Below are 14,296 nucleotides of genomic sequence, written 5' to 3' on the forward strand. Positions count from 1 at the left end.
TTTCACTGATTGTTTGGGTGGGCCTGGTATCAAAGGCTGAGGCAAATTCCCACCATTCAAATGACACACAGGAAATCTTTGTCGAGTCATGGGAATTCACCTCCTTTTCAAGATGAGCTGTTTATCTGTAAGACTCACTCCACATGAAAGTTTCCATTTCCTTAAGGTGCTTATAGTAAATATAGCATCTTCAATACTATATACCACTCAGAAGCTCTACAGACTTCTATTCAAGCAAACTATCTTCTGAAATATGACAAACAAATAAAAATCAAAAGATCTAATCAGCAAACTGTGAAATTCTTGGCACAGCATAATGGCAGTACACTGATAATAGTAATCAAAGGCTGATTTAGTAAGTCATTTGGGAATATAAATAATAATTATAAAGCTGTTTCTACAGGAATGTTTTTGCTTTAGAAGCAAATGACTGCAGTGGAAATTGTTGTGATATCCTTGAGGCCATTTTCAAGAATTCCACAGTTTAGACACATGAAGCTTAAATTACAAATTAAATCACATTTATGAGAAGACACATTTAGGAAAGGAAATAATTACTTAGTGGCAGTGAGCTCTGTCTGCAGAGCTCACAAGGGAAACAAACACAAATATGTGGAACTGCCTAACACAGTATGGTACTCTGGGTTAAGAAACATTATCACATTAATTAAAATATTCCAAAATCCCAATAGGCTGATTTTTCCCCACTGCTGTGAAGCTACAGAATTTTTGCCTTCCAGAAGGCTGCAATGAAAAGACTCAGAGGCAGTGCTTTACAATCTCCAACCATGCTTTAGGATTAAGGAAACTGAAATCTAGAGGTCCTGGAGCAGAGAAAAAAAGATACCAGGCATGACAAAAGTGGGTCAAGAGGAAATCAACTGTTTTCTTTACATAATGGACTGGCAAATTTTCCCATAGATATGCAATTCCTTCATGACTGTAGCAACTGAGACTACGCAGAAACAGCAGAGGAAAGAAGGAGAGTGAGACTGTGCAGAACAGCAGCCTGGATAAGAGGAGTTATTTCTGCTTCAAGAATGCTCAGCAGAGTACCAAGTACATTTCCTCTCCCTCACTCATGATATGCTAATTTGGTTCTGTTCACAGGAGCAGAAATTATGACCTTGCTCCCATCCTCTCACTTAGATACACGACCATATTGTAATTAAAAAAAAAAAAAAGAATAAAAATCTCTTCTTCAGCCTGGTTTTCCCTGGTCATTGCTCTCTTAGACCAAGTAATCTAAACAAATAATTTCACAATTGTGTTTTTGTACTCTGTTATCAGTCCTCACATGTGGAAATAGCCACAAAAGAGCTCAGGTCCTTCTATGAATAGAGGCAAGATCTACATCTCTCTGCCAGAAGAGGACTTATCAAAGTTCTGCAGTGTGCCTTATAGAAAGTCAAAAGACTTTGTCTTTTTTGTCCTCTAGTTTAGTCAGTTTCATAAGGCTACAGTGCTTTAAGGTGGGGACATTTTATTTTTATTTCTGTTTCTTTGAGGGGGATGTTTTCTTTGTAGGGTTTTTTTGTGTGTAGTTTTTTTTTTTTTTTTTCCATGAACAAACCCCTACATTCTGTACAAAATATAATTGGTGGATGCCTTTAGGACATATACAGGAAAGTATTTTATTTAGGTTTTTCAGAGTTAAATTAGTGGCATGGACAAAAAACAACTTCTTCCCAAGTGTGAATTAAGGACTACATCTCGAGCTACACACAAAACACTGATTTTACAGTACTACCAAGAACTAATAAAATTCCTTACAGGAAATGGAAACACTTAAAGGAAGCACTTCAAGTAAATACAGTTTATTCCAAGACAGAGCTAATAGAATAGAAGCAATAAGGCAAATCTTTAAATAATTCTGAAAGTGACTTTGAAACATTTCAGTCCAATTTTATCAAAATTTCTGCATGGAAAAAGAAGGTGTTTATTGTGTGTATAAATTAAGTAAAAAATATCTTCCTAATATGGCATACAATGTACAGAAGAGTTCAGAAAACTCTGAACTGTCAGAAGTTTTTAGCTTTCCTTGTATCATTTCTCCACTTACTTGGAATATCACAGAAAAAGGTATCCTTGTGGAAGTTCCAGTCTGCTTGCCTCTTCTCTCTTTCATAGTGATCATCTGACCATCTGTCATCTTGATGACTAAACCAGAACAAAGAGTTTCACTTTACCTTAGCAAAGAAATTATTAAAAGCAGCACCATTCAAACAAGTCACTCAGCTTAAAGGCTCTTACACATAAGAAAACATATTTTTACCAGTGTGATTTTGGTATACAAAAACTGAAACAGTAATTAAAATTTTTCTTTACATTGAAAATTTAAATAAATCCATAGAGAAAAGTAAAATTATACATTTTTTAAAAAAGGTGGCAATGGGAAATATCTAGCCTGGTTTGAAAGGCCTTAAGAACTGCAGAACATTAGAGTTGGTATTTATTGAAATCAGTGGCAGTATATATATTAACTTCAGAGTGTACTGGTGAAAGCACGATATACGTACAAAACCACCAATAAAACAAAACGCCTTTTTACTATAAAGCCTTACCTTTTAGCTTGCTCATCTGCATATTTGAAAGGGTAGTTAGCAAGTGTTGCTTTGTACCCTGTGTTTTTCACCATGTTGTTCCATGTCACCAATCTCTGTCCTATGGCTGTCCCTCTGGGTTCAAAACCCTAACGGGAGAGAAGCACGAAATTCCATTAATGCTTTTCATTCTTCAGCTCAAACGGGAGAGCGGAAACACGATCAAAGTGATGGATAGTTTTCATTATGAACCATAATTACTCCAGGCATCTACTTTTAGAGGTAAAATGCTTCATGACAAGTCAGACAAAATAATGACCCACTGTAGAGAGTGATGAGGGATTAAGAGTTCTTGCATGTCCTACTGCTCTCCCTGAGAAGAGATGATTTCGTTAATCAAAAGTTCAACACTTGGCTTTCAGAGGAAGGGCATTCTACAAAGTCCTCTTCTGTATCTCAATTATCACTCTTAATTGATTAAATATTATTAAAAACTGTTAAATATTTCTTCTGTATTTCTCTAAGAATAAGACAAATATTTAAATAATTTTGAAAGTGACTTTGAAAGAATTTTAACAGTTTGGCTGTTTTCAAGAAATATCCATATGGATACGTACAGATACACATACTATACTATAAGTACAAATAACTTAAAGGAACCGTTTAATTTTACTTGAGGATAATGATTAAATGCTATATTTTCAATAAAAAATCTTGAAAGCTACTCATGCTTAAGACAATTCATGAAAAGCAAAAAATGAGTGCAATATTTAATAGAATCGGACAAAACTAACTTTTATCCTTTCAATATGGCTACCACTTCACCCCCAGAAGTCACTTAGAATCCCCTCTCCTTTAATGGATCCTGGCCTTCATCCTTTGAAACCTGATTTAGAACGTATGGTCTGTGCTGTACATCTAAAACTGGGATGAATTTACATTATTCAATCTGAAGCAGTTCTGTTGAAGGACACATGACCTTAGCAAAATGCAGAGGGAATGGAAACAAGTGGGTAACATTCTTTGATGGCAACTGCAGCTTTGTATTATCATTTGCTCCTCCAATGTCAAGATTTGATACTGTTTCAATTGCTGTACTTGCATTTGCTGTTTACTGGTTCCACTGGAAAACATGGCAAACAAAAAATACTTATTTGACAGTACACCTGATTGATATTGACTTACCAGCAGTGGATCAGAGAAATCTGGAAGATCTGGAACTAATATTCCCACGAGTGCACACACCACAATGAGCACAGTGCACATGCCCAGGACCACCACGGGCCAGTCAGCGATGAGCGCAGCGTAGCTACAGGAGGGAAGCAGGGAGAGGTGCTACAGCAACAGAAGCTGCACACAGAACTAATCCATACTTCTCTAAAGAGATTTTCAGATCAGACTATTATTTTTCCCTAGGATTTTGACAAAAAAAGCAAGCTTATCCATGACTGCAAACCACTAGAAAAAGATGCTTTGTCAAAAATTTAGTGAGAGAAAATATCACTACTTGGAAGCTTTTTTAAACTTAAGCATTTTAAAGAAAAAAATCCAAGAAAGGAAGACCTGTTTTAAAGCAGAACTCAAAGAAAACATTTCCTCTATTTTTAGAACAGTCATTAAAAAATTATTCAAACCCTACATATTCATGATCCATGAAATCTGTTGTAGTTCAAAGATGTAAGGGGTTGGCATCATGATACATATACTAACCAACATTAAGTGTCCAGTCTTACAGCAAAACATCTATCCTTGGATTTTAACACCTAGTTAATTCTAAATTTTATGAGCAGAAGAATTGTTATATGCAAACCTGATTTTCATTATTTTTGTAAAATATTTTTATAAATACTTTTTAAACTCTTCAAGAGAAGTGTTCAGAAAATTAAGTGAAATCAAGAAATCTCCATTTCTAAATGACTTTTCTTACAATAAAGACTTGAATTCATAAAGTTTATGTTTCAAAAGCAACACTGTTTAATATTGGGAGCAAAGGGAGTATAGGAAGTCCCAAAAAGGCATTAGAAAAGTAACTACAGGCTATGAATCCTTCTATACGAATGGTCTCTGTACACATTAAATATTGATCAAGAAGATCTCCACTCCTATTTCCTCCTCAACTTACAAGCAGCATAACATGAAAGTTTACAGCAGAGACCTCCTTTACTTATTTCTACTGTCTTAAAAGATTATGGCTCTTTTTCAGTTTTAAGAGCCACTTGCTAATTAATCACAACACAATTACCACCTTGACTGAAATTTTCTGTCCTGCTGCTAAGAAGGGAGGGATTGTCCATCTCCCCACTCCAGCAGTGGGTTCCCAGTGTTCTGACTGCAAAATCAATGGCATGAGCAAGCTTATTCCTGTTTTTCCATAGCATGTGGAAATAGGCACCTCTAGGGGTCTAAATAGAGCTTTGGAGGAGCAAGGAAATCCAAAGCACTGGGTGTTTCTCCATTTCCCATTAAGTAAACATAGAATAATTCTGACATGCTCACACAAGAGGTTAATTAGCAAAAGCTTGAAAAGCAATCTGAAGTCAAAGTTTTCATTAATGTCAATCACAAAGGGGCAGCTTGCCAAATGAGCAATTGTACAAAGTAGAAGTGAAGGGAAGTAAATGACCTAATAGAATTTTCCTATTTTAGGACTAAATGTTTTTCTAAACACCAAGCTAGACTGACTAGCCACTGCAGACATTTGCTCTGAAGTCATAAAAGTTATACTCAAAAGATTTACTTTCCTATTCATCACTAGTGCAAGATTTACCACTTTGACATGTTGTCTCTACAGTTCCATTCTCAGCTGAGCACTCTTAAACTGGGTAAATTCTTTCAGCTATAAAAGAAACTCTGTCCTAAGTGTTCAATATGATAATAAGCCACATACAGAAAACAGTGAAGTGCTTGTTTGCACCTGCAAATTTCTTTTGTTTCTTTTACCACATACTGAAATTCAGATAAGCAAAGCTGACCTGTGCTGACAAAAAGGACTGACCACTCTATTTTTAATTTTACCTGTCTGAGCATTATTTAGTGCTGCGGAGGGCTCTAGCTCCAACCAAGTTGCCTAAAACCAGCCTCAACCCCAACCCACTGTACATGGCTAAAGAAATGGCAAGTTTTTAATGTTTTTACTCATTAAAAAGCTATAACATGAGTTTAGTTACATTTTTTTTCTCTGTGAGGAGGAAGCCACCACCCTGACAGATTGGGCATAAACGACCACTTGCCTGAAAATGCCTGAGTCCAAGGGGAAAATGGATTAAATCAATTCCTCAGTGGAGGACTTGTATTCAGAAAGGATATCCTTAGTGCTAAGCACATCCTTTAGTACTTTCCTAAATCAGGATAAAACCTCCCACCTCTGGATGCCTAATTAAAACTAATTTTTGGTTGTGCAATGACCTAGACATACAGCCACATTTATACCTTATTGGTTTTTTTTCATCCAAAACATTCCAGCACTGAATAATGAACTCACCTAAGTCTGACACTGAGTGAAACCCACTTTTTATGCCAATTTGCACTGTCTTCAGTCTGTTAGAATGGTCCTAATTTTAGCTAGCTATGTACCATTAAAAAAAGATTTGGTTTGGTTTAATTGTTTTTTTTTTTTTTTAATTCATGCTCTAAGTAATTCAAAATGCTTAGGAGATACAGTAATTCAATCTATATTTAGCACCACTAAAAGCACCATTGTTATAAAGCAATTTGTCCAAAGGTGATCCAAGACCTCAGATGTTTTCTTCAAAAAGAGAAGGTAAAAAAGATAATGCTTAGGCTCTTTTCTCATTTTAAGCATAATATGTGGCTACTGACAAACTTTTCTATTCAGCTCCTCTATACAGATATATTCAGTCCTCAGGTTCAACCACTCCTCAGGTTTGTACAGAGACAGAAATATACCATATATAGTTTCTGTATTGTAAAAAGATCACAATGAACAATAGATATTTGTGTGACCCAAATCGTATCAACACACAGATTTCTGTAACTCAAATACTTACATATTATGTGATACTTAATAAACAGGCCTGCTTTTTACTGCAAGCAAATCCTAAAGATGGACTGTGTTTTTAATGTACATTCAGTTGAGATGGTTTCTTGTTGCCATTCTGATACACTGACAGTTATAGATACAATGCTCTGTTATTTTCTCTGACCCCACCATTGCTACAGAGCCTATACAATCCAAACCCAGTGTTCTAGATTAAACGGGGTTTTAGGAAGAATTAAAAACTACTATGACAAATTTTCAGAACTTGTCTGTGAGGTTTGTCTATCACTATGGACAACAGAACCAAGCCACTTCTCAGAGCAACCCTTAACCAAAAAAGTACCGAGGCATGGAGTATCCAGGCACAGATTGTAATAAAAATGCCTAAAATAGTTGAAAACAAGAAGCATTGAAATCTGCATAGATTTTTAAATTCTGGCCTAGTATTAATGAGAAGACTGCTTTCTCTCTGTAAATAGAGCCTGAGTTTGGAAATCCTTCATGTTCTATCCCCTTCCTGCTCACCCAGGCTTCACAGATGTGTTTTTAGGGATGTTAAAGAACTTGGCCTTGGCTTCTTGTTTCAGTGGTTATTTAGGGACCCATTGCAGATCAATTCTTCTAAATGTTGTTTGACCTTGCTGATACTATCTGCCACCCTAGTTTCCCATGGCAGTTGCAGAAATTTACTACCCACTGCCTAAATAAATACTTTTAAAGTCTGATTTAATTTGAATGTTTATTATTTTCTTTGAATATTCCTTATTCAGTTTTGAATGGGGAATAACAGTTTTGCCATCACCTCATCTACCACCTTGATAATTCCACAAACCTCAGATGTGACAGCACTGAAGCTCACCTTTTTGGTAACTTGAATGGTCTGGCTGGCCTGAAAGAAGAGAAAAAAAAGAGTAATTGAGAATGCATGAAATATGCACGCACATACCAATTTGTTTAATTATTCTCATACATGAGTAAGAAAATAAATTATAAAAACCAGATATTTTAGGATATGAATTATTTTGAAAGGCCCACAATCATATTCAATTAAGTCTTTGAAAACAAGTAGTTCAGAGTATAATTATAGCTACAGACAGCTGGGTTTTCAAAAGTGGAGTTTTATGCAGCTGATTTTTGGGATTACTATTCCAGAGGCTTTCCAGTTTTCAACAAGAGACCGAATAAACTAATTTGATAAAAATTCAGTTCTATTGAAAATCATGAGAAAGTTTGCATATGATGGAAACAAACAACCACAACACCATGTTCTGACTGTAATTCCCTAAACTTCATAGTTGTCCTTTGTAATTCCATAACAAAAAATTATTTTGGCCATAAATTCTGTCTTGCCGTAACACAAGAAGTAGAACGACATAGGATACTTCTATAAAATATTTTTATCCAAGTTTTTGTTACTTAAAAATCTAATATAAAGTATATTATTTTGAGAAGGAGACAGCAAACCCAAGTGAAAATTATTCTTATCTGACACTGTTCAGTGGGCTGTTAGCTACTGGCCCAGTAAGATTCACATAAATTTCACTTTAAAAAAACCTTCATGAAGAACCTGCAAGTAATTTCAAGAATGTGACATAAAATCATTCTGAAGCTGTAACCATACAACGGCTTCAGTTAAGTTATGGATTTGTTTTACCACCAAGGACACATTTAATATTAATTTTTTTAAAAAGTACAGAAATCACTGAGTTAAGAAGCAGGTACTTGCATAAAATAGATCACTTAGTAACCTCACACTGAGGTTGCCGAAAGTATACATTTATATACTTTCACACACTGATAAACAGTTCAAACTTCAGAATCCTCAGAGATTTTCAGAAAACCTTAATCCACTACATAGAAATGAAATTTGCTGTTCTTCAAAGTAGTAAGAACAAGGAACTACACGAGGCAGTTGGAGAAAAGCAGAATAACCAATCTGCAGTTACAGAGTAACTCAAGGATTAAGGAAAGGTATAGACAAAGATTCCTGGCTTAATGCAGCCACAAAATATTAAATTTAAGAAGTGTCACCAACCTTTTGACTAGGTGCACAAATCTGACTTCCAGAGGTAAAGAACAAACCAAATTTTCCAATTGATGCTAAGAGCTGCTGGTAGCACTACAACAGACTCACCAGCAGCCAGAATGTAGAGAAACCCAACTGAACTGAGTTCTGAAGTTACTTTGAACAGTAAATTCCTCAAGGCTGAAAAGAAGTAGTGGCAGGCTTGGGCAACTGCTCGTTGTCTGATCTACAGCCTCAACCACAAAACCAACTTTTCCCAACTCAGGTTAGACTGGAGGATCAGAAACCAGGTACTGAAGTCAGAACTCACTCAACTTGAATCTAAAGTGAGCAGTAACAGGACTCTGGATGAAGAGAAATGCTTAAATAGACAGTCCCTTTCCCTTTCATGAAGTTGCACCAAGGCAGAGCACACACTGAATGTGCCTTCACAACTGTATGGAAAAGGGAGCAAAGCCACAGTGTTGGGAGTAACAATTTTTTTTAACTGCAGCATAGACTCCTGGGTTTGATGAGAGATGAGAGAGAAATATAAACAGACATATTTACTGTTAGTAAGGTGATTCAAACATTTATTTCTAGCTTTCATTTGTAAAGATCTGAATTTCCATATATATTCAGTCATTTGGTTTTGTCTGTGCCATAATGTGCTCTGCCATGAGTAATAATAGTATCAGACAGTGCTTTGGCATAAGCAGAGCCACCCAACAATGATTGATACAAGCTTTGTATTTATGCTGACTTGTATGAAGGTTTCTATGATAATTCCACTTTATATTAGCAGATAAAACGGTTTTCTTCTGTATGGGGGCTACTTTAAAATTGAATTTGCCTAATTTGGTTTACACAAAGTGGGTAAAATACCAACACAGTCATTCCTCATCATCCCCCAGTCCCATCAAAACCAAACTACATTTCCCTCTGTTTCCTCCACCTGCAAAATATATTCAGTGCTGAACAAATGATGATGATTAAGTTCTTCAAAGTTAGGGAGGGTTAAAGGTCACACCTGCTATCAAACTGTTTTGTTTTGAAAAGCATGCATTGAAAAAACCTGGGTACACTCGGGTGAATTCCAGCAGTGTAACCAATCCCTTGCAGCTGTTGTGATGACTCTATTATATTGGTCAATAGGAAAAGTTATCCCTGAAAACGATGCCCTAAAATTCTTTAGTTATGCTCTAAAATACAGAAATGCATGGCAAAACCAGATCTTTCCCACTTAATTAATGTCGCTGTATCTAATTTTTGAAGTATTATACTTTCATTGAGCCAGTTTAAATAACACCATCAGCCTCCAAAAAAAGTGTGGACAAAAGAGTCCTCATCAGTTTTCATGAGAAAGAAGTGGTGAATTCCACTCTTTTGCTGGGACAAAAGGCAAGTTGATCTGTGTATTAAATTACCTTTGTACTCAGTTCTCCTAAGTCTGATAGCAGAAAGTGACAGTCACAGTTGCTGGTGACAAGACCAGCACAACCAAGTTACTGTACAAACTGCAGTCACTGATAAAATCTAATAAACACTTTGTACGAAGAGAGGAAAAAGGAAAGAGGAAGAAAAGGTCAGGCTCTGTTTTAGCACCACTTACTGGGAGTTTCAGCCCCTGCTCAACACATTCTTTGCTTCGTCCTGTCCTTTCCTAGTGGCAAGTTTCGTCTGAACATCACACAATTAAAAAACACATAAAGAGAAATAGATTGGTTAGAACCCCCAGATGTTTCTCAGTATGAAATGTATTTTGGATGCCCAGCATCCTTCTGTATAACATCCTGAAAAGGAGGAATGGTGTCTGCTGTAATACCAGCAAGTTTACTCTAGGAAATAATTGAGTATCAGGAGGATTTGATCAGCTTTGGACTGGACTTCTATAGCTCTAATTAATCATCTTTCCAGCCTAAATAAGCACTTAACCTCAGTGTTATTACCAGTATTTTGAACAGTGAGGTAGTAGGAATCATTTGTTCCTTTGTGTACAAACCTACTCGAATAGGGGCATAAAAAATATGATTGCTTTACATATTTTTCAATCTGAGAAAGACAGTGACCAATGCTTGAGCTTCCTGGAGGGGAACATGCTGTGCCACATGGCAACATCCTGACACTGGGTTCCCAGGGAAGCCAAAGCCTCCTTTTGATTACTGCACTGAATGAGTTTTCTCATGGAAGTTAAGAGGGTACATCAGAGAGGGGAGTTTGGTCCTAATTTCAAGTATCACACTGGAAAACAAGCTCTTGGAAATCCTATGTATTATTAAATTTAGTTCACAACCTTCATGTCACTTGGACGTCACACAGCACAAGACAATATTTAAAAACATGTTCCTCAGCATGGGACTTAATAGTTACACTATGGCTGATTTACTTAATATGCAGCGTGTTTGATTAATCTAATGCATTTCAGGGAAATACAAACCTGAAAGTGTCAGAGGACAATAAAAGTATCTAGATATTCCAAGGCATTCTTTTTCAGGGTTTCTTCACAAACCTCAGTTGCGAGAAAGGTATCAATGCAAGCAACCCCTTGGCCTCACACCCCAAGGAATCAATGCTTGCTGCTTCTTTAGTGGGTGCAAGAAACCCTGCAGAATGTAGCCATGAAACAGAAAATCAGGGAAACAGGCTGTGTTTTGAAGCATACTTTGAAGAGTCTTCTAGCTGTTGTGAAGTACCCATCATTTTAAAAAAGTCTTAAGGCTATTGATAGCCTAAGACTTTGGAAAATATATGAATATGATTTTAAATAGGAAATTCCTGCTTACACAGACAGTGATGTGAGTTGGGTTTTTTTTTTTTTTTTTGAGTCAGTTAAAAAGCATCAACACATTCCAAATCATATCTTTGTACTAACTTATCCAAACATTACCTAAAATTCCTATTACAATTCTGGATATTGCCCTGGCTAAACATTTGACTTCCGATTTATGCCATTTCACTTAGCTGCAATTAATATCTATTTCACCATGAGCAGATGTTGAGACTGGATGTCCAGCACCGTCATTTTGGTGCTGAACTGCACAAAATTTTTAAAATAAATGTACAGTTTACTGGTATTTATCATAACAAGATTTACTCAATAGAGAATCACAGAATATCCTGAGATGGAAGGAACCCATGAGGATCACTGAAGTCCAACTCCTGGCCCTACGCAGGGTAACAAATTCATTTTGCACTCTTGCTTTTCACTTAAAGATTCACTGGAGGCAAAAATGGTACATTGCAATAAATAGCTGTATTTACTGAAATGAAAGACTCTTCTGTCCAAGGATTATGAGGTGTTTAACCTCAATGCTTTACTTTGCCAGAGGGAAACTATTCCCTTTGTTGGTAGATCTGGTTACCATAAGTGATAAAACATAGCTTTTGGTCATTATTATACTCCTGGATAAGCTAAATCCCTGCAGGATAGAATGAGATATGCATCACATTGTACATTCTCCATCAGAACATACAATACAAACTAAATCCCTTCACAGGAAGAAAATCCTCATGTTTTCAGAATGTCATTGACCCAAGAGAACAATCTGAATTGCTCCTAAATATCAAACTAGCTTTTGCTGTTATATCAGATATAACACCTATGTGCTTTATCATTTTAGCAATCACTCAGACAACAAATCCAACAGATTAAGTTGCCAAAAAAGTTTTTATCAGCCTCCCAATTTAATCTTTTTGCTATGATGAGCAGTTTTCCATTATTTTTATCATGAATTCTATCTAGATGTTTTTTAAACATGCAGTGCTCATTGTATTGGTCTGCACTTAGCTTTACTTGTTTACATCTCTAAGGAATAGGACAACCCACAGCAAAATGATGTCATAGAGGAGACAGAGAATTCTGTTTCTGGTAAGTTGCTTTTATAAGGTTTTATTAAAGCCAAGAAGAATGCAACTAATTTTCATGGGTTTTTTCCCCCACATAAAATATCACGGAATAATCCAAAAGGATATTTTTTAATGTCTAGATTATCACAGTGAAATGATCTGAAATTAACTGCTATTTCATCCCATTAAAATGTGCAAAATGTCAATGTTGCAGCTTTTCTTAATGTTGTACATATGACTGTTCTTTTGCTTAAAATTAAGCAAAACGCAACTTAGCAGACCAAAAATCAATATGCTATTTGGCAACTGTACTACAGATGTCAATTCACATTTTTACAGTTGAGACATCAAGCTTTATAAAAGTTCCTATCTGCTTTTCTTGTTGTGCTCTTACCTACCTCCTCAATTCTAACTGAGCATCTGCTCTATTCTCACAGCGAATAGGAGCAAATAAGATGGCCTTTCTGTGAGGAAAGCTACTGTAAGGAAGGTGTTAACAATAGAATCATTGTCTGAGTGATTCTTGCTCTTACTGATTTAAATTCAGCATAGAAGTGTAAGCTTTACTGACCCACAGCATGCCCACTGGATAAAACCCCATGGAGTGGGGCAAATCCTATATACTTAACTAAGCCAGCATTTCACTCACTCCATTTCTGCTATGAAATCAATATTAAACTTTATTAACCTATATTAACCTACTCTGCAAAAGTAACAGGAAGTTATGAAATCTCCCATGGACAAACCTCTGGCTCATGCCAGAGTACAACAGAGAAATATGTTTTCATCAAGGCACCAGAGATGGGAAAAGGTCACTGCAATCCTATTGACATCCTAAATGTGTGTCTTTTCATTTGCAAGTTTAGTAACAGTACTGGGAGGAATGTCCTAAGAAGATGGGTTGAGGACTTTGGACTTGTCTAATTCGGAGAAAAGGAAGCTGAGCAGCGACCTTATTGCTCTCTACAGCTTCTTGAGGAAGGGAAGTGGAGAGGTGATCTCTTCTCCATGGGATCCAGTACTGGGACATGCAGGATTGGTTCAAAGCTGAGCCAGGGGACATTTAGACTGGACATTTCTTTATCTAGAAGTTGGTCAAACACCTGACCAGACCTTCTCAGGAAGGTGCTGATGTCCCAGTCCTGTCAGTGTTCAAGAGGCATTTGGACAATGCCCCTAACAAAATGCTTTAACTGGGTCAGCCCTGAACGGCTCAGGCAGTTGGGTCAGGTGATCCTTGCAGGTCCCTTCCAACTGAAATAGTTTATTTTATTCTAACCCTGTATAACTCATTATATGCTAAAATTAAAGCATCTATAAATTTGTAACATACAGGTGATTAGAAACGAAAATGATCCTATTATAATAATCTCCCAAGGCTGGGGGGATTGTTGGGTTTTTCCCCCCCCTTCTTCTTTTCCTCACTGCTCCATAGGGATGGTATCCACATAAGAGCCCGGGATTTACTGACCAAGTCTTGAGTTTAAGGCTCCTTGGAAATCCATTTTTGCAATACTGACTTCTAATGTCCTCTTTCATCTTCAACAACTGACTAAATATTATCAACCACTAGGAAAGCTGGCTCTTTTCCTTTATAGCATCTACTTGGTTCACTTGTCTTGAAAATGAATTAAATCATCTTCTCTGTAGGAAAATCTGAGAGCATATGAAGGAGCCAAGTCATACAGACCCTCCAAACACTTTTCTTATATTCTTCTTTCCCTAAACTTTTCTCCAATAAGCATAGCCACTTTTAAACACTACTCCAAAATTGTCAATAAGAAGACTGCCATCAAGCATACTTCAACTGGATTCTCCCTGCTTTAAATGGCAAAATTTATACACAATTTAAAGTATATACTTCTTCAAAAGGTTTAATTGAAGCTATATATATGTTCCTTAAAC

At 36.4% G+C, this 14,296-nt stretch overlaps 1 protein-coding gene across 2 annotated transcripts in view; it reads right to left on the minus strand.

The window, feature by feature from the left end:
- DISP1 (dispatched RND transporter family member 1) overlaps positions 1–14,296 on the minus strand; it is an 85,858-nt gene that overhangs the window by 8,489 nt on the left and 63,073 nt on the right. For both annotated transcript variants that reach the window (XM_053938847.1, XM_053938848.1), the window contains exons 3-6: positions 7,400–7,429; positions 3,729–3,852; positions 2,565–2,692; positions 2,063–2,160 (exon numbers count right to left, since the gene is read on the minus strand). In XM_053938847.1, coding sequence (XP_053794822.1) covers positions 2,063–2,160; positions 2,565–2,692; positions 3,729–3,852; positions 7,400–7,429 — 380 coding nt within the window. The remainder of the gene's footprint in view (positions 1–2,062; positions 2,161–2,564; positions 2,693–3,728; positions 3,853–7,399; positions 7,430–14,296) is intronic.

Source organism: Vidua chalybeata, chromosome 3 (assembly GCF_026979565.1).
Source record: "Vidua chalybeata isolate OUT-0048 chromosome 3, bVidCha1 merged haplotype, whole genome shotgun sequence".
Lineage (NCBI taxonomy): Eukaryota > Metazoa > Chordata > Aves > Passeriformes > Viduidae > Vidua > Vidua chalybeata.